The sequence below is a fragment of the Lupinus angustifolius genome, chromosome LG03, assembly GCF_001865875.1.
Source record: "Lupinus angustifolius cultivar Tanjil chromosome LG03, LupAngTanjil_v1.0, whole genome shotgun sequence".
NCBI lineage: Eukaryota > Viridiplantae > Streptophyta > Magnoliopsida > Fabales > Fabaceae > Lupinus > Lupinus angustifolius.
In genome coordinates this window covers 29,585,485-29,611,822 of record NC_032011.1, presented here as the reverse complement: position 1 = coordinate 29,611,822, position 26,338 = coordinate 29,585,485, and the positions used below count along the sequence as shown (strand labels likewise).

Here is a 26,338-nt window from a genome sequence, read left to right as displayed (position 1 = left end):
CATCATCCTTGTGAGTTGCCTTTAGAGCTTGTTCTGCTTTCTTTGTTGGATTTCTCTCAATCAATCTCAACTCATGTGCTTCCAGGGAGCTTTGTAATTCTTCTATCTTCATGAGAGTGACATCTTTTGATTCTTCAATGGCTACAACTATGAAATCAAACCTTGGAAGCAAGGATCTCATTATCTTCTCAATAATCATTGTATCTGTTATAGCCTCACCATACCCCTTCATCTGGTTTGTAATTGTGAGAATCTTGGTGAAGTATTCACCAACCTTGTCACCCTCCTCCATATGCAATAGCTCATATTGCTTCCTTAGTGATTGGAGTTTGACCTTCTTGATCTTGTCCCCTCCAGCATGACTTGTCACCAATATGTCCCATGCTTCTTTGGCTGTCATGGCATTTTGTATCTTCTCAAAATGAACATCATCCACACATTGATGGATCAGAAACAGGGCCTTATTGTCTTTCTTTTGTGTTTCTGATTGATCTAGTGACAAGACACCATCTTGTACAACCTCAATGACTTCTTGATACCGAAATAATACCTTCATTTGAGTTTGCCATCTATCCCAATTCTTGTTGGTAAGGACTGGAAGCCCCATTGCTTGAAGATTGTTGCTGTTTCCACTCATCCTTCACCTCTTTTACTGATCTGCTTCTGTCAAGCTTCTCCTTCAATTAGTTGATTCACACACGGCTTTCTCAACTACTCTTCACCAGGTCAGCTTCTGCAACTCGAGTCCCACAGGATCTTGCCTTTGCTCTGAATACCAATTTGTTGGGTTGTTTGGGTTGTTGTTGAACAACCAAACCAGAACCGAAAGAAACCAGAAGAAGAGAAAAGAAGAAAGTTCAGAGGATGAGAGAATTAGAGTTAGGAAGAAGAAGAAAAATATCAATGAATATACATCAAATCTTATTCCAAGAGAAAAGGAAACTTTCCTTATATAGCAAACCTGCCATAACTGAATTAACAGAAATTCAAAAAGTTTCCATTTTAGGCAAGTTTCAACTATCAATTACAAATCAATCCTAATCAATTACAACTTGAATTAATACTAGTTTATCTCAACAATGGTTTCATTTGGCTGGAGTTAGGAGAACAGTCTCTATATGACACAAGGCCTTTCCTTCCACCTGGGCTTCCATGACCTTGAACTGTCATCGATTGGACGATTAAATTAGGATTAAATATATGATTTTAAATTATATTGAATATTTATGTTTATGATTTTATTCCCTAAATTTAAGGGATTGCTTTATCTATTCTCGTGTTATAAATAGAAAATGTTGAGTACAATAAAATTATCCAAATTGTCCATTTCAAGTTGATATTAGAGTCCACATCATCTGTGGATATGAACAAAATCATAATAGCCCGTAATTCTAGCCTATCAACCAGCTGGTAAGTGATTTTATAAGCTGTCACATATTTTTATTACCAAGGAAATGATTATATGTTCTAAAAATATATATTTTATTTTTATAATTTTTTCACACTTTGATTAGATTGGTACACTTTTCTATTTTTATGTTTTATAGTATGTTGTAAGCAATCACAAATATCAAAATGCATGTTAATGAAATTTTTCTTTTGGCATGTGCTTGGATGGAAGATATATGCCATGCATCCCCATGTATGTGTATATATAGTTCCAAATGTGAGAGATTATAATCTATATTCAGCAATATTTCTTTATTAGAGAAGAGTTGCCATATTAAGCATGCATTAGGAATAATTTTGGTATTGTTTGATTGAGGCCACAAAACCAAAATGACAATATTATTTGTAACCAATGCCAACCATCAGAAACAAGTGGGGGAGGGGAAAGAAGAAGATGAAGAAATTCAAATTCATACAAAACCCTCCCTTCTTTTTTTCTTGCTATTGAGAATTGTTATGAAATTTAAATACTTTTTACTTGAATAAATTACCCTTCTTGTTTCAAAATCAAAATAGTAATAATAATTATAATAATAATAATAATGACAAGCAAGAGGAAGAAGATGAAAATGTTTAGATGTGGTGATAATGACTATAATAAGGCAACATCAGAAGAGGTTGAAAGAGAACAAATGTCAACAGAAAATGTCAGCCAATACAGCCTCACCGCCATTGTACTTCCATCTCTTGGTGCCACCGCTGCCAATGGCGGCGACAGACACAAACTCCGCCGTTACGTTATCTCCCCATATAACCCTCGCTACAAGTAAGTAATAAGGTTATATATTATTTCAAGGTAAGTTGTTAACACATGCATGCATGCATGCACACATGAGTTTTCATGAAATAAATGATATTATTGCAGACTATGGGAGAGTTTTCTGGTGTTATTAGTTTTCTACACTGCATGGGTGTGTCCATTTGAATTTGGGTTCCTTCAGAAAACATCAAGGGGTAAACTTGCTATAACAGACAATGTTGTGAATGGTTTTTTTGCCATTGATATTGTTCTTACATTCTTTGTTGCCTACTTGGATAAAGCTTCTTACGTTCTCGTTGACAATCAAAAGCTCATTGCTTTAAGATATGCTAAAACTTGGTTGCTCTTTGATATCATCTCTACTATCCCTTCTGAACTTGTTAGAAGTTTGGGTCCAAGTTTTCTCCACACATATGGATACTTCAATATTCTTCGCCTTTGGCGTCTTCGTAGAGTCAGTGCCATGTTTGCAAGGTATTCATATATATTCTCATAATTCTAAACTTTTGAATTATGTTAACCAAACTCATATATAGGAACTGAGTAGGTTATCCTTTCTTCTCTTTCTTCATTGTGTTAGATTAGAAAAGGACAGGAATTACAACTACTTCTGGGTCCGCTGTTCAAAGCTTACATGTGTGAGTACTTATTCACTCAATTCCATTTCATGGTAGGGTTGCACCAAGGTTTTAAATTTCTGACAACGTCCGCAAATTAGGCCGCAACGTTATGATTTTGTTAGTCTCCGCAACCACATTGTGACTCTATTAACAATTGCGGCCACATTTGTTTGCAATTTCCGACAATAGTCTCAATTGTGATAATTGCGATAATTGCGCTGTACTCGTAGCCGTAACTTAAAACCTTGGTTGAGCCTTAAATATTAGAAAAGTACTTATCTTAGGAACCATGATTGCATGGCTTTGCAGGTTACTCTATTTTCAGTGCATTGTGCTGGCTGCTTTTTCTATTTCCTTGGGTCACAAGGTGACCCAAAACTTACATGGCTTGGGATTGTTGGTGAGGACTATAACAAGACTTTGTTGGGCCAATATTTAATTTCAATATATTGGTCGATAGTGACTCTTTCATCAGTTGGTTATGGTGATTTGCATCCTGTGAATACAAAAGAAATGACATTTGTTATTATCTATATGCTCTTCAATCTTGGACTTACTGCATATCTAATAGGAAACATGACCAACTTGGTTGTTCACTGGACAAATAAAACCAAGAGATATGTAAGTATATGTATATATATATATTATCAAATAGAAATTTGATTGATTGAGTATAGTTTTGAAGGTGTGTGTGTTTTTGTTGGTTATGGATCAGAGAGAAACTATCCAATCTGCCTCAAATTTCGCCCAAAGGAATCAATTACCAATCAGATTGCAAGAACAAATATATGCTCATTTGCTTATGAAGTACAGAACTGATTTAGAAGGATTGCAACAACAAGAGATCATTGAATCACTTCCAAAAGCAATCAAATGTAGTATCTCTTACTACTTATTCTACTCACTTGTTGAAAAAGTCTACTTATTTCATGGAGTCTCACGTGACCTTCTCTTTCAGCTGGTAATATTTTTCTCCCTAGTGCCCCCTATATTCTTACAAATTAAAACAAAAACCAAGAGATACATGGTTCTGGTTCGCTCGTTTAGCCCATATACTCATTCCTGTCATAAATGAAGTCTTGTAATACTAGTGTGAAAATTGATGACCGTGCATTATAATCGGTATCGCTTATCGTGTAAATATTTGATATTTGAAGGTTACAGAGATGAAGGCTGAGTATTTTCCTCCAAAGGAAGATATAATTTTGCAGAATGAAGCACCAACAGACTTTTATATATTGGTTACTGGAGTTGTTGTAAGATGTTATATCCTTTTTTTATTTTCATACATATATATATATATATATATATATATATATAGTGGAAAGGGGAAACTCTAAGAAAGAAAGGGTTCGGAGAGAGAACTTTGTTGAGAGTTTACAAGAGGAAAATCTTACAAATGAATCAAGCTTACTAACTCAATAGGAGAAAACTAGTTATTTAGCCATTACATCATGTAATTGTTTTTATTGAGAAACATGACCAACTTTAACTTCCATTTTCATGTGACTAACAGGAAATTATCATAGAAAATAATGGAGTAGAACAGGCAAGTTTGTTTATATTAATATATTGTGCATAATTACTAGGATGGTTTTAAATTGTGGTTGTAAAATTGCATTTTTGAGTCATTGCAACCTTAATTATGGCCATATGGACTATATTTTCCTGCAATGACATAAATATATAATGACAATCATAAGCGCAACCACAATTTAAGACGGTAATGAATGGTTTCCTTGATCTGTTTTGAAAAGACATGTTTCCATGACTAGGTTGTTAGTGAAGCGAAGACAGGAGATGTAGTTGGAGAAATAGGAGTACTATGTTACAGGCCACAGCTTTTTACAGTTCGGACCAAGAGACTCACTCAACTTCTGCGTTTGAATCGAACTACATTTATATCTTTGTCTCGTTCAAATGTTGGAGATGGGACAATAATCATGAATAATTTTCTTCAGGTATGTATATTCAATATTTTAGTTTCTTATGCATATTCTTTTACTTATAGGACCTTTTGTGTAATCTTTTGGTTTTAGTTCATTTTATCTAATACATTATGATATGTTTTATACCTTATTGCAGCATTTGCATGAAACAAAGGATCCATTGATGCAAGGAGTTGTGGAAGAAACAGAGGCGATGCTGGCTCGGGGCAAAACGGATTTGCCAGTGAGTTTATTGTTTGCATCAAATAGAGGAGATGATATATTGTTGCAACGCCTTCTTAAGAAAGGTTCAGATCCAAATGAAGCAGACAAGAATGGAAGGACAGCACTGGTTTGAATACATTATTTCCTCTACTTTGATGCAACACATGTATAATGTATTTGTATAAACACTATAATATAGTAATAGACACTTGTAACTCTTTCCACATGTAACAGCATATTGCAGCTTCTAAAGGTAGTAAGCATTGTGTTGTTCTGCTTCTAGAATATGGAGCTGATCCTAACACACAAGGTACATTTACTGTTATTATTAATAACAACTTTTCTTTTGAATCTAATTTCTCTTATTTAAACAGATTTTGATGGAAGTGTCCCACTTTGGGAAGCAATGATGGGAAGACATGAATCTGTCATGAAACTTCTTGCAGACAATGGTGCAGACATATCTTCAGCCAATGTAGGCCATTTTGCATGCATTGCTGTTGAGCAAAATAACTTAGAGTTGCTCAAGAACATTGTTCAATACGGCGGTGACGTAACGAGGTCCAAAAGCAATGGATCCACTGCACTCCATGCTGCAGTTTGCGAAGGCAATTTCGAAATAGTGAAGTTCCTTGTAGAAGAAGGAGCAGACATTGATAAACAAGACACTAATGGATGGACTCCAAGGGCTTATGCAGATCATCAATGCCATGAAGAAATACAAAATCTATTCCAAAACACTAGAGGACATAACAAAAATCCTTCTGATATTCCTCCAGCACCAAAGAATGATGGAGGACCCTTTTATGAAAGGTGGAAAAGTGACTCATCAATACCTGTAATATCCCAAGGAAGCATGCCATTACCTAATCAAGATTTAACATGGTCAGAAATGCATGGCAGGCGAAACGCTAATGCTTTTCAAAACTCCTTTTTCGGGATCATGTCAGCTGCAAATCGCGGTAAGCATGCTCATAGAGTATGGCTTATATTCTAATGATGGCTCAAGGAAAGAAAGTAACAAAAATCTTCTTAATCAGAAACAATGCATGTTGATTATATGCATAGGAGTTAGTACAGTACTATTTTCATTATTGAATAGAGTGAATGAATTTTGCTACTGTTTAAAATATGCAGGTAACAAAAATCATGATGCATCTCAAAGAAATCACAATGCTACAATGAATATGAATGAATTACAATCCAGAGTAACACTTAGTTGTCCAGAGAAAGGTGAAAATGCTAAAAAGCTTGTTTTTGTGCCAAAGTCTCTTGAAGAACTGCTAGATATTGGTGCCAAAAAGTTTGATTTCTGTCCAACAAAAATTTTGAATAAAGAAGGAGCTGAAATTGAAGATATAAAGTTGATAAGAGATGGAGATCATGTTATTCTTGCATAGGAGTGAGAATTGATTACAAAATTGTTGTTTTTGATGTGTATGCATTGTGAAGCTGTATAATACAAGTATACTTGTTATTCTTTTGTCATTTAGAAGGAATGTGTTTTTTTATTATTATATTAGGTTCAACATTTGTATGGATGGATGGATATATTGTATGATAATGTTGTATACGTGTGTTTAAGGTTTCCTTGCTTTTTGGATATGTTTCTGAGTCATCAATCATATCTTCTAAAGACCATATCCAACATCTCATTAATTATGTGTCATCCTTGTCTTATGTGTCATACTTAGGTTATTCAATGATATGAAAACCCTAATTTGATTCTAATCTTGTTTTTGTTGTGGTTGTGATAGTTAGAGAAAAATGGTGGATGAGGAAGGAGGAAAGAGAAAGAGAAAGGCAGTGATAGTGGGTGGGAGCATAGGTGGAATAGCAAGTGCACATGCCCTTATGAAAAGTGGTTGTTGGGATGTTATTGTTATTGAAAAAACAACTTCTCCTCCAACTGGAATCCTAACTGGTGCTGGTCTTGGATTGGATCCAATTGCTCAAACAATTATTCAATCATTCCTTTCTCATCCTCAACTCCTTCACAACTCCACTCTACCACTCACTACTGATCAGAATCAGGTAACAGATGGTCACAAAGTCAGCAGAATATTGACAAGAGATGAGACTTACAACTTCAGAGCATCTCATTGGGCTCATCTTCATACTCTTCTATACAATGAATTACCACCAAATATATTTTTATGGGGTCACTTTTTACTTTCTTTCAAAGTTTCAGATGATAAGGCTTCTGTTATAATAAAAGCTCAAGTTCTCAAATCAGGAGAGGTCATTCAGATTGTAGCAGATTTGCTTGTTGCAGCCGATGGCTCTCTTTCCTCCATCCGCCACAAATATCTCCCGGATTTTAAACTCAGGTTTCAATCTCAAAATTAACCTAACTGTAATTTTCACTTTCCTTTTCATTTCAATGTCCATAGTTATTCGGTAGAGATGGTTTATGATAGAACGTTATGATATCCTTTTTGATTCATATGACCGACATCACATAGTAGGAAAAACCTTTGTTGTTGTTGTTTTCTATATGAAGAAGGATCTCTAAGGCTTTAGTATGGTTTGCAGATATTCGGGCTATTGTGCTTGGAGAGGGGTTCTTGATTTTTCGGAAATTGAGAGTTCAGATACCATCACAGGCATCCGAAATGCATACCCTGATCTTGGGAAATGCTTGTACTTTGAATTGAGCTCAGGTACACACTCTGTGCTCTATGAACTTCCAAACAAAAAGCTCAATTGGATTTGGTATGTGAATCAGCCTGAGCCTGAAATTGAGGTAATTGTTCCTCTCATCCAATACACCTTTAGACAATACCTTCACTAATAATTATTCTCAGCATTTTCTGAAATTATTTTTCCTCTCATTTGCATCTCAACATATTCCAAGCATGGTCTATAAATTAAGTTCCTTGTCAGTTTACTAGCTTAGATTCTGTATGGTTTATGAAAAGTGAAAGGTGCGTGTTTTCATTTTCTACAATTATTGATAATTATAATATTGATCCGATATTTTCATTCTATTACCGGTTAAACATACTTTTGATCCTGTATTTTCATTTCCTATATTTTCTTTGCAAACAACAGAAAACGGAATGAAAACACGAGGTCGCATTCATATTTAATAGGAAATAGAATGACAGCAAGGGATCACTATTATAATTGTTAATAGTAATGGAAATAGAATGCCAGACCAGATAGTGTTGATTTTATGTTGAAATTTAGGGCTAAATCTTTTCAGGGAAATTCTGTGACAAAGAAAGTAAGTAGTGACATGATCCAGAATATGCATCAAGAAGCAGAAAAGGTTTGGATTCCTGAGTTGGCAAAGGTCATTAAAGAAACAAAGGACCCCTTCTTAAATTTCATATATGATAGTGATCCCTTGGAGAACATATTTTGGGACAATGTGGTATTGGTAGGAGATGCAGCTCATCCTACAACTCCTCATTGCCTTAGAAGCACAAACATGTCGATTTTAGATGCCGCTGTTTTAGGCAAATGCCTTGAGAAATGGGGATCAGAAAAGCTAGAATCAGCTTTAGAAGAATATCAGTCTATTAGGCTACCAGTGACTTCCAAGCAAGTTCTGCATGCAAGGCGTCTCGGCTGCATAAAACAAGGTCTAGTTCTCCCTGATCGGGAACCTCTTGACCCCAAGTCTGCTAAGCCAGAGGACTGCCAAGATCTTGTGCAGAGGAACACACCTTTTTTCAGTGATGTGCCTTTGCTAATTGCTCAAATTCCATCCTCCATTTGATTTCCGATAAAAAAAAGTCATCCAGCAACAACCTTACCATAATGCTATGCTCATATTCGATGTGATTGCCTGTAGCAATAAATTTGAGTACTGTATTAAAATCAAATTCTTGTTGACTATCAATAAAGTTTGTACTGTAATATGATTTCCATAATTGAATATGTGTAGTGCATTTTCCTTAGGAGCTGAGACGAAGTAGTTGAAGACTTGAAGTATTCCCCATAATTGAATGGGTTGTAACGTAGAGGATATATATAACTGAGGGGGTACCTCAATCTTCACATCTTCTTTTGGCACTGCAAATGAGTACCTCTCTTTCTCTCCACTCATCATCACTCTGTGTGTTCATAGTTCATAGAGGGAAAATAAACATATCCCTGTTCCGTATCTTTATGGTGGTTCCATGTGTTTGGAAATCCAGAATGTTTTATTGCTTTGGGCCACTCATCCATAGCCCACACCCCATACTTACCACTATATCTATATCATCACATTTAATCTAGGTTTCCTCCTTTTCTCTCTTCCATTTAGTGACATTTTTATTGTTTTGTAGGAGAGAAATAAATATTGATAGAAATTTTTTATGTAGGTCGAAGATTGGGAAGGAAGAACATGTGATGGACAATGTAGTGGACATAGATGAGTTACAAGCTAATGTGAATAAAACTCAAATTATGATGAAAGAACATATCAAATGATCTAGAAAAGTTGTGGTTGTAACAATTATATTTTGTGTTGTATTTGTTGTTATTGTTTTATGTATATATATTTTGAATTAGATAGTGTTTGAAAATAGTGTTGTTTCAATGATGTGTAAGTATTGAACATTGATTATGAATGAAATGAAATGGTATTGGTGTCTACCAAAGGAAAAACAAAAGATATTTCGAAACCACATACCTATAAAAGAATGATAACAAAAATATTGTTCTTCTTGTTTTGCAATTCTGGAAACTGTGAAGAAAATCTTTGCTCTTGACATTGGCAAGGTTTTCATAAAGATACCAACATCACCAAAAAGAAGAAAATGAAGATTACTTATGAAGACCAAGAAGATTAAAGCTTCAAAAAAATTAGTCTAAGTTTAAATAGGTATTTCTATCATATACTCTTTAATATACTAAAGTAGTAATGCTCAAAATATTTTAAAAGGAATTGAAACACTTTAAGTTTTAAATGAAAACATTTTTTAAAATACTGTGTAACAGGTTACTGAGATCAGTTTTTCAGATTTTTTAAAACTTTAATATACATCAGTTTTTCAGATTTGAAACTCAAGAGTTTTCATCCCAAACGAAATGTCTTCATTCCAAACAATTTCTACTCTTTCATAAAAGCACAATGACTGATTGGAAAGCCTATTTAAATGTATTAAAACTCACAATGAAAACAACTTTTTGAACAACTCTTTCATAACTCTTTAATTATTTTCTCACAACTTTCCTATACTTTTCTGAAATAATTTTCTGCACGTCTAAGCAACTTGCACTCAAACTTTCAAAGTCATTTTTAGAGTTGCTTGAAGTAAAGTGTTTCAAAGTTTTATAAACTTAAAGAGCATTATTACTAAGTATACAAAATAGTTGATTGGATTGGAAGTGTTATTATATATTTCATACTTGTAAAGGCAATCCAAAGTCATCATTCGAATTCTTCATTCATTGTAATAACTTTCTTTCACAGGTGTGAATAGAAAGAGGATAGAGTTACTTGGAAATGTATTTTTCCAATGGTATAAGTATTAGTAACCATGTAATGTACATAGAGATCTCGGTGTGAGATATTGTAATTACAACTCATAATATTTAGTGGAAAATCTCTTGTGCTGCAAGAGTACTGGATGTAGCCTTCGGTGGACAAGAAGGTGAACTAGTATAAAATCTTTGTGTCCTCTCTTCTCTCTTATCTCTTTGATCTATTCTTGTTTATTTTCTGCAATATTATCCGCTGCAATTTAACTCTTCATTTTGCAGAAAAAATTGTCATAATTTCTAGTCAACTAATTCATCCTCTCTTTTAATTGTAATCTCAGTTTTACAAAAATAAAGCCAAGGAGGGATGAACACAAATAGCCTTGTAGGATGAACAAAGATTGCAAGAGATGAATATGGGTAGACAAAAGTTAGATGATAAAAGAATCATTTTTTTGCTGTAACATAAACAATTAAACATATATATGTTATCTCTATGTGTCAGCTTAACCCAAGCTGCTGCAAAAGCAACATACCACTGAGATCAAGTGGGCCCCAAAACCAGAATCTTAGAGAATTCTGTTCTGGCTTCTACTTTACTATTACAATCATATCATATATTATTATTATCATGCATAATTAATCATGCATAATTAATACACCTACCACTGTCCTTTTATATAGGACCAAAAGGGATGCAGGAGAGGGACCCTTCCTTATTCCTTATGTCATTTGAATCATATTTTGTTACATTTATTTACAATTACAATATATAGGGTAATTAAGCATTGTTATGGAGATAGATTTGATTAATGTTGAATGGTATATGAATGCATGCATTCTACTTTTGTCTTGATCTTCCATGCATCTGATTGTGATCAGTACTTATGCATGGCATGCCTGCTATATCACAATTTATACTTTGCATAGATACGCTCACTGTTTATGAAGTCCAACAATTTGATGCATCCCCACTTACTATTAATATTGAAGAATGTGATGAGCAATGAATGAGTCAGAGTGTGCATGACGTAATAAAACACTGGAACGCGTGCATGGAAGGAAACCTCATCCTCTCCGTACAAGCTCCACTATATTCGATGTAAATGTCATATATGTATTAATGCTCCAAATTCTAAACTATTGTGTGTTTGTTCTAGCGGATTCTCTTAGGCAGTAGAGCAAATCTTAGCTCATCAAACACATGGTAAATGAAAGATGTCATGTTAAAATAATTGACTCTTAATCATTATAAATGACTCAACTCATATCTTTAATTAATGTGAAATTTGATTACTTTAACATAATTTTCTTCTCGTTTTGCCCTTCAATGCTTAAAAGTTTTGAGATAAATTCTTTCTATGTTGGATTCAGCTATTAGAAGAGATTGGGCCACGAATTTCCTAAAGGAGTTAATTATACTCTTTCACACGTTTTCCCAAAGTGATGGTTCTAAATTTTCAGCATTAAATATGTCATTTATTTATTTATTTATTTATTTTACCACAGTTTCCTTTTCGTCTCTTTTGAAGGAAAAGCTGCAATCACAATGATCATGAAAATGGTTGCATGAGGCTACTCGTGTCTTTATAACCATATTTCTGTGAGATGCAGGTCTTACGCACGTGTATCCTAATATTTATTTATCATCAATGTTACTAACATACCCTTTAAATATCCTCTCTTATATATTATTTATTATAAGGTGAAATTCATGTAATTCTAATGGAAGCAGGGGTGGAAATAGGTTAGACACTATTTATGATGGGTGTATTATCTGATCTATAATAAGTTAGGTTAGGCTATACTTTTTTTTGTAAACAAGTCAAACTCAAACTTTTTGAAAGGCCAATTAAACCTAACAGATCAGACTTTAGGTCATCCAAAAGGCCAATTAAACCTAACAGGTCCGCCTATTTAACTATACTATGTAATAATGTTCATATTATATAATTTTAATATAAGTAATGTTAATATATATGTAATTTTACTATAAAATGTATACAAAAATATAATTTAATTGTTAGGGTTATAAGCTCTAGTTAAAAGTAGGCATATTAGCCTATTTGAATGTAGACATGATGACCTATTTCAAGATAATATAGCATAATATGCCTTTAAATAGACTAACCGATCAAACTATGCTTTTAAATAGATCAAACATAGGCTTTGAAATTTTTCTAAACAAGGTAGGTAAAGGCTCATATATGCTATGTAGGCTCGGTTTGTTTAAGATAAAGTTTGGCCTGACCTAGCTTGTTTCCACCCTTAAATGAGCTTCCACCAACCCAACAAGTGATCCACATACACTAATCAATACCATTAATGGCAGATAACCTAGCTTTTAATAGAAAATTAAATTATATTTATTTTCGAGTTTTAGTGAAATTACACAAATCATTCATCACTTTTCTACACCTAGGGGTGAGCACGGGTCAGATAAGACATTTCCCTTATCCATTTAAATATTGGTAGAATCATTTTTTTTGAACCTAGACCAACCCTAGATGCGAATTTAAACCAAACCTAAATATCGACTAAGGCAACCTTTGAACCTGAACACACACTACAAAAAAAGTTCTCATTAGCCACGGTTAAAATCGTGGCTAACCCGTTGAAATGATGTGGCAAAATATATTAGCCACGATCTGGGTAACACTAGCTATCGGTGGCGTTGCAAAATATTAGGTATGGTTGATTTGTACAATAGCTACATAGTTTTGAAGTGTGGTAACATTAACGCAGCCACGGTTTATTCTATTCTACCACAGTTTTAACCGTGGCTATTTATTATAATATAATTGGTTTGCCACAACCCAACCGTGGCTAATTTATTTCAGTTATTCATACATATTAATCTCCTAATCCTGATGTAATGATTGTTGAACATCCTTTATATTCAACAATATAAATTTTGCCTATCTTTTCCATTTGAAGATAACTACTCCAGTCAGAAATCCATACATTTTCTAAACTAGTTAAAGAGGTTTTCTAAATTTTCTGTCTCATTAATTTACATTTTCGGGAACATAAAGGAAATACATTAACTTACTTAACCATATCTTTGTACGAAAGTCACTATATTCTTCAATGCATAATATTTACTAATAATCAGTGGCAAATTTAACTATATTTGCTACTTTTTTAACTGCAAAAACATACATTTCATTTCTTCTCAGTCAATCATTAATTTTTTTGTTGAAATTAATCAGAGTTCAACATATAATTCATCAAACTAGGCAAAACTATGTGTACAAATAAAAAAAAATAGTGGTTCACAAAATATGAGGGACAGTGACAATTAGTACATCATTTCCAAGTTCTACATGTTGAAGTGGCATAGACTCAAACTTAATGATTCACATTGCCACATCCATCATGGTCTTAACCAACAAGCTCAATGCCTTGATTTGTGGCTTTAGGGCCCTTAATTTGTATGGCAGTTGCTTAAGCCTCATAATTGAAGCAACCAAAGTATCATAAGGGTATAATTGTGTAAGGTTCCAGAATTCATCATATTTTGTAGCAAAAGCAGCAAACACTAAAACTACTTTTGCATCCCATCTATAGTTCCCTATTAAATCAAACAAACTCATTACACTTGACTTAAGATCACCTTCACCATAACATTTGCAAAGTATCTGTCAATAAAATAAATATGTTAATTATTAAGTGAATGTGCATGCACAAACTTAAGCCAAAATATGAAATATGAAGTACTTTTCATAAAATTTGTTTGATGACGCATCCTAGTGGTTCAGGGTAGCCAAGTAATTCAATTTGATCAGTTATTTCATTCTTAGGAAAGGATTCAGTATATAAATTAGAAGCCACCTGAAACAAGAGAAGGCAATTGAAATCTTAGCACAAAAATTAGGCGTATGGGGGTAAGAATTAGGCAGTTAATTCTACCAACCCCCACCATTGATAAATTAACAAATACAAGATATTTGAGAGATACAAAATTAGACTTTCAAAAATTAGAAACAAATTGATAAAATTGAAAAGTAGAAACCTCAAAATTGGATATCCATTTACCTATAAAGGAGCGTTGCTGACGAGGTTGAAGAGTAGAGGAGAGCCTTAACAATTGAACTGTCCAACCATGATGCAATGAAACATTTTGGAGAATGTAATGCTTTGCCAGTGCTTGGGTTACTGGTATGAAATTATGGATTGAGAGAGATGAAATTAGAGATGTGAAAATTAGAAACAAAATAAGAAAATTGAAAAACAAACTGTTGAATGAGATTTATATTTACCTCGAAGGATCTAATGTCTACAAGATTGATGAACAACATGAAGGGCCATATCATTTCCATCACTGTGAAAAACAATGTTAGAAAATCCCGAAAATGATTAGTTCTTTAGTCATTAAGTGAGAGGATAACCTTGACTATACCAACAAAAATTCACATAATAGTGATGACACTCTTATGAGCTAAGATTTCAGAAATTAAAACATACCACTGGTGAAGACCAGCTTCCACGTGAAAGTGCAAATGTAACCAAAGGCTCAGAGTCTCAGACCATTCATGACCAAATATGCTTCTTGCATTCACCTCTTCATTTTTGGTAGCTTTTGGACATGTCTGTCTCAGGAAGCCAATAAGGAAATTAAGGGATGATTTGTAATATAATTTTAGGACACTTAAAACAGTGTAAAACACAACAAGAACTTCAAAAAAGGAAGTCGAATTTGTTATCTTTAAACTCTAAAATCAAAATAAAGGATAAGATTATTGCACTTACAAACTTCAAGTGATAAAGAGTCTCAAGACGAAATGCTCTATTGTGATTGCATTCAGCATCTGGCACCCAACAATTATTGTGGCCTGCATATTCATGACCAATTCATTAAGCATTGGTTACTAAAATTGGTTTCCTTTCTTCATTAATAACATTCAAACCAAATGATTTTCCAAAAACAAACAAAGCTCTAAACCCAAATCTAACATTTCTATCTTGGTCCGATTAATTAAAAACCCTAAAAATGGTGAGAATGAGAATAAATAGATCAGATCAAATACAACGCATGCATTTAAAAGAAACTTACAACAAGGCACACTGCGTGCTCCAAAATCAGATTCAAGTCCATTAAATCCAAAAAACCGAGCATTCGAGACAAGATCAAAAGAGGAAATACAAAAAATACAAAAAAAAAATCCACAGAGGTGAAGAGAAACGACGAAGCCAACGATAAGAGAAGAATGAAGAATATGATGATAGCACAAGAGCAGTTGTAACTAGAACCCCTGATTTTGGAGACGTAATTGGAAACCTTATTGGTGATACGACAAAATAAGAGCTTGTGCTTCTTTGTTTAGATTCATCGGAGGAGGAAATTCCGATGGCGTCGCTGTGAAGATTGTAACGGCGAGAGGAGAGTGCTCGCTCGAACATAGGGATTGGGATTTGACATAATCGTATTTCCTAAAATTTTAAACAATATTATAAAATTGAAAAAATGCATGTTAATATACTTGAGAAGAAACTGCAAATGCATGTGATGGAAGAAGCTTTAAGCAGTGATAAAAGAAGCTTCCATGGAAGAAGCTTTGAGCAGTGATAGAAGAAGCTTTCATGGAAGAAGGTTTAATGGAAAAGAGATGAAATATTTTGCAGGGAGGGAAGAAGAGGTATAAGATCTTTACTGTATAATACCAATATGGGCTCATATACTGTTGGGCCTAATTTTAAGTTTGCCACGGTTTTCACAAATGTGGCAAAACGGATGTGCTTGTATCCCTTTTACTTTGTAGTGACATCCCGATTAAATATATCATATACTTATTGTAGATAATTATTCTCAATATTTTACTTATTATTATAGATATGTAATTTGACATATGAAATAATATATGTATGTATATATATTGTTGATCATATATATATAATGAAAATTAGAAAATCAATGATACTTTTGACCAAAGAGATGTCATTACTCTATACATAATTGAATAGATACATACAAACACGATAAGTGAGTGATAATGGGATGAATTGGACCATATCATGTTTGTCTCATACCCGATCCTAAATATTGTTTGGGTCTAGTTTTTGAATCCTAACCTGACCTAGACCCGATGAAATCTGATCATGATCAGGCCAAACGGATGAATGTAAATCCCAAATTTATAAATCCTAACCTGACCTATCTACACATATATAAATCCCAAATTTATATACATACATTACACTAACTACTCTCGTATTAGAGTTGAATGTAATCTTTTAAACAAAAAAGTGATAATTGTAATTAAGTTAAACAAAATATGGTATATTATGGGGACAAGTCCGAATGGTATACGAGTCAATATTTCTTCATTATTTTTTGTTCATTATAATATAGTATAAGAGTGATTTAAATAATATCTCTTTAGAATTATTGATGCATTTTGTAATTAACCAAAAATAATGAAGATATGTTGACTCTGATTCTATTTGGAATTGTCTCCACAATATACCATATTTTGTTTAATTTAATAACTCATCACCTTTTTTTAATTATACTTACCTCTCCTATAGTGGTAGTTAGTATAATGTATGTATATAAATATTGGTGAATTGTGTAGATATAAAAATATAGAGATTATTTATGTAATTTTACTAAATTAAGAGGATGTCAGTATAATTTACTATAAACATAATTAATATTTTGGTACAATAATAAGTAATGTGTTAGATATTCCTTATGATTCATGAATCCTCTAATGAGGAGAAGAGAAAAGTATTTTGTGATTTAGTATGTTGGGAATCATAATCGTTTCAGATATGTTCGCATATTAAATAAGGCTCTCATTATCCTCTATGTACCAAAATATGTATCAATTATTAAGATCATATCAATTTCGAGAAGTCATGTGTGTTACATAATTAGATCACTTATTTTACATGCCTTAAGTAAATAGCTAATATATGAAATCATAAATTTCTAAAATTATCTCATTTGGGCTTCATATTTTTCTCGAAACAATTATATCACATATTTCTTAGGCATACATATACATTTTATATTTAGACTTCTCATTAATATGATATGTTCCATTTTATATGTCAATTATGAAACTACCACGACCTTCATCACAATCAAATATGATTAGACCACGATGATCACCATATTATTATACTCAATAGCATAGATCAAAGATGGAAGAGAGGCATAAAAATTTCATACAATATGATATCAAACATAACTATTTCTGGTTGATGTTACTTTATTCTTTAGTGATATTAATCCGAAAGTTTTAATTATATATAAAAAAATACACAAGTCATTAATTTATTCTACATAAAACTATTCTTATATGTCCAAAATAAACCATAAATATATAGGCCATTAACATACTCGTGAAATTTTTTAGGTATCAAAGCCTTAACTTAGAGATAAAGTCGCATAAAATTTTTCCCTATAGAAGTTCACATATACTGTTATACATACCACTTAGAGGAGATCAATACTTAATTTCAATTTATTTTGTTGGTCAAATTTTCAATCATATTAATGTTGCCTGAGACAAAATATTATTATTAAGAGAAAGAAAAGGTTAAAGTACAAAATTGCCCCTTGTTTGAAATAAATGTAAATAACGTGAGTTTGTATTTTGTAAGCAACCCCACCACTAGTTGCACTTTGTATGAAATAAGGTACCATTCCATTTATGATACTGTTTTGTACAAAGCTAAAACTTGAGTAGTTAGAAAAGTGTATGCTCCTAAATACAAAATTGTACATACACAGAAAACTAGGAAAAGAAAAAAGAAAAAAGAAAAAGGTAGTGCACTTCCGTATTAGTCATCAATTTATTTTTATTTTTTTTCCTCCTAGAGAAATAATAATAATAATAAAAACTTGCAATTTTGAATTAAGGACTATGAATTATTGAGAAGGACAATATGTGAATTGCATGAGTTATTGTTCTTAATAGTGTTCCACTTGTGAGCTATATCTTTAGCAATGTTGAAGGCATCAGAATATGTTCCATGAAGACCTCTTCTTGTGAACCCCACTGTATACAATCCTTGCTCTCCTTTCCAACCATGAGGAAAGGGCATTTTGGGCATTCCTTCTTTGTCAAAAAACTCACAACTCTGAAAAGGAAAGGAAAATAAACCATTAATTTACCAATAAATCAAAATTTTAATGTATTAAAACTACTACATTATTTTCTCTGAAATGTAATATTTTTATATTTCTATCCTGGATTTATTAACCTACTAATCTACTATGCTAGAAAGAGAAATGACATAGGATGTTAGTATAATGTAAATATGATGCATAATGACGGCATGCATAGTCAAAGACAAGATCTTTGAGAATGACAGCTTAAAAATAAAATAAAAATATTTTGGAATTTGGTTAAAATAAATAAATATATATATATATAATAAATTTGGAGCAGAAGGAATTGACGAAAGCGTGAGGCAGATGCCTAAACAGGTTTGAAGCACAGTATCACTGACTCCTCTCTCAGCCAAGTAAATGACTAAAAACAACATCTTGCTAACCAGATATTTCATCATTAATAACATCGGTGAATTATATACTAATTGTGTATAAATTTTACTATAATAATATATAGATCAACTAAAATGACTGTTACTTTAAATATATATTATAGTTTTAATTAAAGTTTATTCTTTGTTTTTGCATGAAAAAAAGAGGACATTTGTAGGTTTGTACTCTGTGCATGTGTTCTAAAAGCCTATAAGTGATGGATAGGTGATAAGTCATAAGTCATAAGTCATAACTCATAATTGCTTCATAATGAAGATAAAGCTAAAAAGTGAAGAGATTATGTAATTTTGTACCTTGAGCCAAGTAGGCACGTTGCTCTTGTATCCAGTTGCCAATATTATAGCATCAAATTCCTTTTCTTGTCCATCCACAAATTTTGCTCCATTTCTTGTTATCTCCTTCACCCCTTCCATTACCTTCAAAATTTAACATTTATTATAAGACAAAGAACATTTATTAATATAGTATAAGGAAACATGATAAGTTATGAATTGTACCTTAATGTTACCAGATTTAATTTGTGCTAGTTGACCAACATCAAGAACAGGGGTTTTCCCAGTTGCAAGTTTGAGCTCAATGGGTCCAGTTTTGGGTCTCTTGATTCCATAGTGATTGGTATTGCCTAACATGAAAGTAGACACCACCAAAAGGAACTTGTCTACTAATTTTATAGGAAACCATTTATTGAGTGCCATAGCTATTCCAAATGTTGACAACCCAAACATCTCTCTAGGAATAACATGTACCTGCTTGCATCATTTCAATTTTGAACCAAAGTTTATTAGTTACCCAATACAGAAAAGAAAATCATGATTAACTAAGAGAATATTTCTTACTAGAAAGTTATTAGAAAAGAGAGAGAACTTACTGTATTTCTTGCAACCATGTGAGAAATAGCATTGTGCCTACAAAGGTCCAAGCTAACTTCCATTCCAGAATTACCACAACCAATAACCAAAACCTTCTTGTTCTTATAATCAAAACCAGATTTATAGACACTAGTGTGAGTAATGGGTCCATGAAACAAGTCCATCCCATGAATGTTGGGAATAACAGGCTCAGCATTCTCACCTGTGGCTACAACAATCCAAGGTGAAATGTACTCAAAATCTTGGGTCCTAACAACCCAAAATTTAGAAGATGGGTCAAACTCAGCACTCTGAACACTTTGGTTGAACCTTGGGACAATGTTGAAGTGTGATGCATAGGACTCCATGTAGGAAATAAACTGGTACTTTGAGGGGTACTTAGGGAAATTAAGAGGGAAGGGCATAAGGGGAAGTTCACAAAGATGCTTAGGAAGGTGAAGTTTGAGACGATCATAGGTTTTGTTTTGCCACAATGAAGCTATGCAATCACTTCTCTCAAGAACCACACTTGGTACTCCTTGTTCTTTGAGACAAGCAGCAACTGCTATACCTGAGGGTCCAGCACCTACAATGATAGGGCCATGAATCCACACACACTTTGCTGCTTCAACCTTTACTTGTTCTTTGCAAGAACCCATGTTAGAATATAAAGTGAAAGTGATGAAAAGTCTTTGTTTTCTCAACCTCTTTGTTTTTTGTTTTCTTGACTTTATAGTGTAGCACCCTATGCCCTATGTGGATGATGATGATGATGATGATGTATGGGAATCTAAAGAGGTAAGGTGAGGTGGGAAAATGGTGAAGTTAAAGTGTGGTTTGAAGGGTGAGCCTTATAAATGCATGGAAATTAGGGGGAAGAGAGAGAGAGAGAGAGAGAGAGAGAGAGAGTGAGAATAAGGGGTAAGAGAGGTGGTGGTGTAAATGAGTTGAGGCGTGAAAGTTAAGGAAAGGATTTTATTCTGTTTCTCAAGGCTCTTTCTTCTCAGAAGAGAGATGAAATATAATGGTGAAAGTAGATAATATATATATAGATATATGTTTATGACATTTATGCATGCCCTTTCATTTCATTTTGATTATTAGAATGACTCGCAGCTACTCACACTTCACACAAATACAAGGGGTGCCTTATTTCACTTTCACACGCTTTCTTAGTACTCTATGTGCCTCAATCTTTTAGTCCCATATTTATTGCTAGGTGGAATTAGATATGATAATACATCGGATCACAAAAGGCTGGTTCAATTAAGTGTAGAATGGGTCTTTTGTCAAATTTAGATATTCCATTTTCACCTCAATTTTACATTTGACTTTCTTGGATTGGTCTTCATCGTAGTTTCTCATCAAAGTCTGGTTTGTCAACTCTAGGTGAAATATTGTATTTATGTTAGGAACAATATATAAATTTAGGACAATGTTTTATTTAGATAGATGTAGAGTGTAGTTTAAATTAATGACCTATTCTAAATGTTAAAATAACACAACTTATTTTGAATTAACTTGTAGTAATTATGGTAGTATATTTAACCAGGAACAAAATTATCTTTATGGAAAGAAGTAGAAGAATCAGCTAAGTTATGTTTCAATGTCATATTTCTAGATAAATATTAATATATTGTGTTTTCCTGTATGGTAATAGGAGGGTGAGTTGAGCACTAGCCGAGCTCGAAGTCTTCTCGTCGGGCTGAGTAGAGTCGGATCGGGTAGTGGTTGGGTTGGAATACTTCTTGGAGTCACCTTAGTTGAGCTTAGACCCGCTGGTGGAGTTACTTGAAAATGTGCTCCAACGATCAAGTCAAAAGATGACTAAGGGAAAGAGATGAGAGTAATAGCTCAAGATACAGATAGGGCATAACTAATAAGTTAATGATTGACAACAATGATAGATGATACTTCCTTTAGGGGGTGAGTCCCCTATTTATAATGGAGGGATGCATGAAATATTCTTTGATTGATGTTGTTTGGCATGACCGACCATTTGGGCTTGTCGGCCTGCTCTGGATGATTAGGAGGTTGCTTTATGCTTATCAGGTGGCCTGACTAGGCTGTACTATGAGTATAGTGTAAGACTAAGATTGCAACTAAGAGGGGGTGAATTAGTTGACTAGAAATTATGACCAATTTTTCTGCAAAATGAAGAGTTAAAGTGCAGCGGATAATATTGCAGAAAAATAAACAAGAATAAACCAAAGAGGTAAGAGAGAAGAGAGTACATAAAGATTTTATACTGGTTCACCTTCTTGTCCACCGAAGGCTACGTCCAGTACTCTTGCAGTACAAGAGATTTTCCACTAAATATTATGAGTGGTAATTACAATATCTCACAACGAGATCTCTATGTACCTTGCACACTCACTAATACTTATCACCTTGGAAAACACCTTTCCAAGTAACTCTATCCCCATTCTATTCACACTCCATGAAAGCAAGTAATACAATGAATGAAGAATTTGAATGATGGCTTCGATTGTCTTTACAAGTATGAAATATAATAACATTTGCAATCCAATCAACTCTTTTGTATATTTAGTAAATAATGCTCTTTTACGTTTACAAAACTTTGAAACACTTTACTTCAAGCAACTCAGAAAAAATAACTTTGAAAGTTTGAGTGCAAGTTGCTAGAAGTGCAGAAACTATTTTAGAAAAGTGTAGGAAAGTTGTGAGAAAAGTGTGAAAGAGTTGTTCAAAGAGTTTTTTTCATTGTGAGTTCTAAGGCCTTTAAATAGACATTCCAAATCAGTCATTGTGCTTTTATGAAAGAGTATGAATTGTTTGGAATGAAGACATTTCCTTTGGGATGAAAATCCTTGAGTTTCAAATCTGAAAAAATGATATAACAACTCTTAGTAATCGATTACAGCAAGTGGGTAATCGGTTACCAAAACGTGATATTTTGAAAAATTACATTGAGTAATCGGTTACTCAAATTTGAGTAATCGATTACTGCAATTTAAATATTGTTGGATAACTGATTCTCACTAATGTAACTTGTTAACTCAAATTTCAGTAACTTGTTATACAGTATTTTGAAAAATGTTTTTATTTAAAACTTGAAGTGTTTCAATTCCTTTTAAAATATTTTGAGCATTATTACTTTAGTATATTAAAGAGTATAGGATAGAAGTACCTATTTAGACTTAGACTAATTGTCTTGAAGCTTTAATCTTCTTGGTCTTTATACGTAATCTTCATTTTTTTCTTTTTGGTGATGTTGGTGTCTTCATCAAAACCTTTCCAAGGCCAGGAGCTAAGATATTCTTCACAATCTCCCCATTTTTTATGATGACAAACCAAGATCTTTTTGACATTGTAGTTTTCTTGAGACCAATATACTTTGAGATATGTTGAAGTTTGACTTGAGTATGTTCCCCTATCTTGAATGCTCCCCCTTTCTTTTTGACATTGTAGTCTTCTCCCAACTTTTATCCCCTTTTGACTTCATCTAAAAGTAGAAAAACAAAGATTCCATCACAATATATATAGCATACATACACTTATATAATCAAGATATATCAATATGATATCATATACTCATGTATGGATCAAGATATAGATAAGAAAGTATTGCAATGCATAAATAAGATTTTTCAAACATGTATCCAGGATAACAATAAAGCATAAAACATCATAAAGTAATTTGTCCAAGAATATGCAGCAATAACTTGAAAACAACAAATAAGCAGAATTAAAAATTTGTCCGAATTTTGAAAATTATACACCCAGAAAATCCTAACAACAGATATTCTAAGACTCAGACTCCAATTGTCTTCATCAATATCCATGCTATCCATCCTAGAGGAGAGATAATGAAGTTCATATTGGATTTGTTGATTATGAGAGTCGAGAACATCCATCTGGTTAGTGATGTAGCCTCGGAGAGAAAACAACTCATCCATAATCATTTGGTTCGTAGGCATGACAGCAGACGACGATGATTGAGCATGAAACTCATACGGTTTGTAGGTGCAGGTTCGAGGGTCTTGGGTGAAACCCATTTTGTGGACCACTTCCACATAAATTTGGCTTTCTCGAAAATTCAGAGGTACCTTTGTTTCATCATTTGTAGAAACACCGAAATGCTAAAGAATGTTGGTTATGAAGATTGCATATGGCAAAGGACTTTGAGTACCTCTAACAGTCCACATTTTTTCTTATTATCATTAGTGTGTTGACATGCATTGTCGTGTCTGCTAACCCGCTTTCCTATCATTTATAATGTATAGTTTGTATGTCATAAATGTCAAATATAATATTTTATGTTAAATATTTATAATCTACAGTTGAATTTATTCGATTTGTGTAATGTTCAATTTAGAAAATTGAACATTCATGTTCTACATTCAAAACTGATAGTTATAATGTAAGAAGAAATAATTAACCAAATAATATGGAAGATATATTGGTTGGAGAGGAACATTGGTTATATATGGTTTTTTGGTAAAAATTAGAAATTAGTGAGGGCAAAATAGGGAGAACCACAAATTACACCATGATGGGTGATTATTTTGGGTTTTCCCTTTATAAGTAGTATAGATTAGAGTCAAATTGATCTTGATATTAAACTTTAAAGCATACATCAATTGGAGTTCTATGTCACTTATTTGAGAATGATTTGAAAATTTTGGTAAGATGACATAGCTCAAAAAATAATGAAGCAAACGGTCCTCAAGCTTGAAATATCTAGCAGATAGGATGTCTCGGTTTTTGACGGTTTCGCCAAAGCTCTGTTGCTTACGCATTTCTATTTCCCTTTTTGAAAGTCTACGTAAAGAATGATAAAAATTCTTTCAATCATAATTATACCATTCACACACAAGACCGAAACTCGTTATACTACCTTGAGAGGGTATGTTACAAAACAATGAACTAAATGTTTTAATATCTAAAACAATGTCTTTCCCTTGACATAGGAAGTAAGACGATTTTTCCGAAAGATCAAGTTACAGTAAAATACTCGCTAAAGTTATGGATAAATTTCATTTGTCTCACAACAAAAATAAAAAAGGTTTTATTGACGTAAAAGATAAGGGAAAAGAAAATCCTCAAACTCAAAATTTCCAACATTACCGAATTTTGGAGTGAAAATGATGCGTCCATGGAAGTGTTCTTCTAACACTTTGCGTTGTTCCTCATTAGCTAGAAGCATGCCAAATCTAGAGGGTTGGACTCCATAGAAGTAGTTCCTTGCCTCTTTTGAGTCGTGGAGGTGCCAATTACATATTAACACGTGAATAAAATAAAAATTTTAAAAGCAAAAAGTAATAAAATAGACATTTTAATTGGCTTAAAATATAGAATAAGATACTATTACGGACATGAGATCCCATCCATTTGAATGGTGTGACACAGTTTGAATGGTATGACACATTAACATTGATGCTCACAAGTCTTGTGATTAATAAAAAAAGGTCCCCCACTCAAAATAGTATCTTGTAATAAAGGGTTGTACGAAATAACATCATTTTGGTACACCACCTTCTCACTCCTGGCATATAATTCTCACCTTCTAGTAATTCATTAGTCATTACTCATTCAAAGAAAGTCTTCATTGAAAAAGTTTAAAGTATATCTCTTCACATTACCTTAAATACATTATTTCTAGTGATAACTTATCTTTTCAATTTTTCCATTAAAATGTTAAATATATTACTTTCAATAATGGTAATATATTACTAAAAATATTGATTCATTTGATTCATGCAACTCTATTCATATTCATGTAAGTTATAATAATAAATTTGAATTTAGTATATAATATTGATTTCTCATTTTCACTTTAATCATAGACAATGTGAAACTTGTAATAGTACATTTCAAGCAAATCACAATAAGATTAAATGCTTATATATAAGTATTCTTTAGTTTATTTATTTATTATCAGATACGGTATGAGATTAATCACACAGATACATACTAGAAGTGGAGAGAAATTTTTATTTTTTACTAAAAAAGTGTGTAGAAGAAAGAGAAACAAACGAAATCTCTTTGAAGCAAATTAAGCTATCAATTGACACTGTATTAAAAATTAAATATGTTATTCAAGTCAATTAATCACAATTTCCAATTATGGTATCATAAAACTAGTATGTGATAATTTTATAATTAAAAATAAAGTAAGAAAGTTGTTGAATTCAAATTTTGAAATCGCTAACATTTTCACCCAAACATTGTAAGGTAGCATTTTCATATATGAAAAATGAATTGTTTTTTAATATTTACGGAGTTAACCGAATGCTTTATAATTATGGAACCTACATATTTTGGACGATGAGGAACACAAACAATAATATTTATGTTTGATAATGTTTTTTACGTAATTTTCTGCATTTTATCTCTTAGATACTTTTATTGTTAAGTAGATGAATTTATCCTCTTAGTCAACGTCCATTTCCGTTAAAAATATATGTTATAAAACACACCCGAAATCATTTATGTTAAAAAGAAATCACAAATCTACAATGAAATAGAAAATTAACCATTTTGAATATTGGTTAGTTTAATTTTTCTATATCTGCTCTCTCATGCTTCTCTTTTATTATCCCTTTTCA

At 32.8% G+C, this 26,338-nt stretch overlaps 3 protein-coding genes across 3 annotated transcripts in view; 2 read left to right on the top strand and 1 right to left on the bottom strand.

Annotated features, from left to right (window-relative positions):
* The window catches only part of LOC109344422 (6-hydroxynicotinate 3-monooxygenase), a 13,645-nt gene extending 4,782 nt beyond the window's left edge, over positions 1–8,863 (top strand). Inside the window, exons 2-4 of the mRNA XM_019583220.1 lie at positions 6,744–7,312; positions 7,518–7,728; positions 8,191–8,863. Coding sequence (XP_019438765.1) covers positions 6,750–7,312; positions 7,518–7,728; positions 8,191–8,709 — 1,293 coding nt within the window. The 5' untranslated portion in view covers positions 6,744–6,749 and the 3' untranslated portion in view covers positions 8,710–8,863. The remainder of the gene's footprint in view (positions 1–6,743; positions 7,313–7,517; positions 7,729–8,190) is intronic.
* Positions 1,856–6,412, top strand: LOC109344421 (potassium channel AKT1-like). The gene is made up of 12 exons (XM_019583218.1): positions 1,856–2,215; positions 2,315–2,683; positions 2,790–2,847; positions 3,139–3,450; positions 3,545–3,790; positions 3,987–4,085; positions 4,346–4,378; positions 4,605–4,790; positions 4,915–5,109; positions 5,217–5,292; positions 5,357–5,944; positions 6,120–6,412. Exons 1-12 carry the CDS (start codon positions 1,992–1,994, stop codon positions 6,380–6,382), a joined length of 2,649 nt encoding a protein of 882 aa, XP_019438763.1. The 5' UTR covers positions 1,856–1,991; the 3' UTR covers positions 6,383–6,412.
* LOC109344420 (probable indole-3-pyruvate monooxygenase YUCCA4) lies at positions 18,030–20,782 on the bottom strand. Its single transcript, XM_019583217.1, has 4 exons — positions 19,787–20,782; positions 19,416–19,664; positions 19,212–19,334; positions 18,030–18,491 (listed from the first exon to the last, which is right to left on the bottom strand). Exons 1-4 carry the CDS (start codon positions 20,423–20,425, stop codon positions 18,273–18,275), a joined length of 1,230 nt encoding a protein of 409 aa, XP_019438762.1. The 5' UTR covers positions 20,426–20,782; the 3' UTR covers positions 18,030–18,272.

Bases quoted from the DNA above. Each gene is read 5' to 3' on its own strand.
- LOC109344420 (XM_019583217.1), bottom strand. From the start codon at position 20,425: ATGGGTTCTTGCAAAGAACAAGTAAAGGTTGAAGCAGCAAAGTGTGTG. The intron at 19,665-19,786 runs GTAAGTTCTCTC...TGATGCAAGCAG, and splicing joins ACATGGTTGCAAGAAATACA to GTACATGTTATTCCTAGAGA. The intron at 19,335-19,415 runs GTACAATTCATA...TAAATTTTGAAG, and splicing joins TTAAATCTGGTAACATTAAG to GTAATGGAAGGGGTGAAGGA.
- LOC109344421 (XM_019583218.1), top strand. From the start codon at position 1,992: ATGACAAGCAAGAGGAAGAAGATGAAAATGTTTAGATGTGGTGATAAT. The intron at 4,086-4,345 runs GTAAGATGTTAT...TGTGACTAACAG, and splicing joins TATTGGTTACTGGAGTTGTT to GAAATTATCATAGAAAATAA. The intron at 4,791-4,914 runs GTATGTATATTC...ACCTTATTGCAG, and splicing joins TCATGAATAATTTTCTTCAG to CATTTGCATGAAACAAAGGA.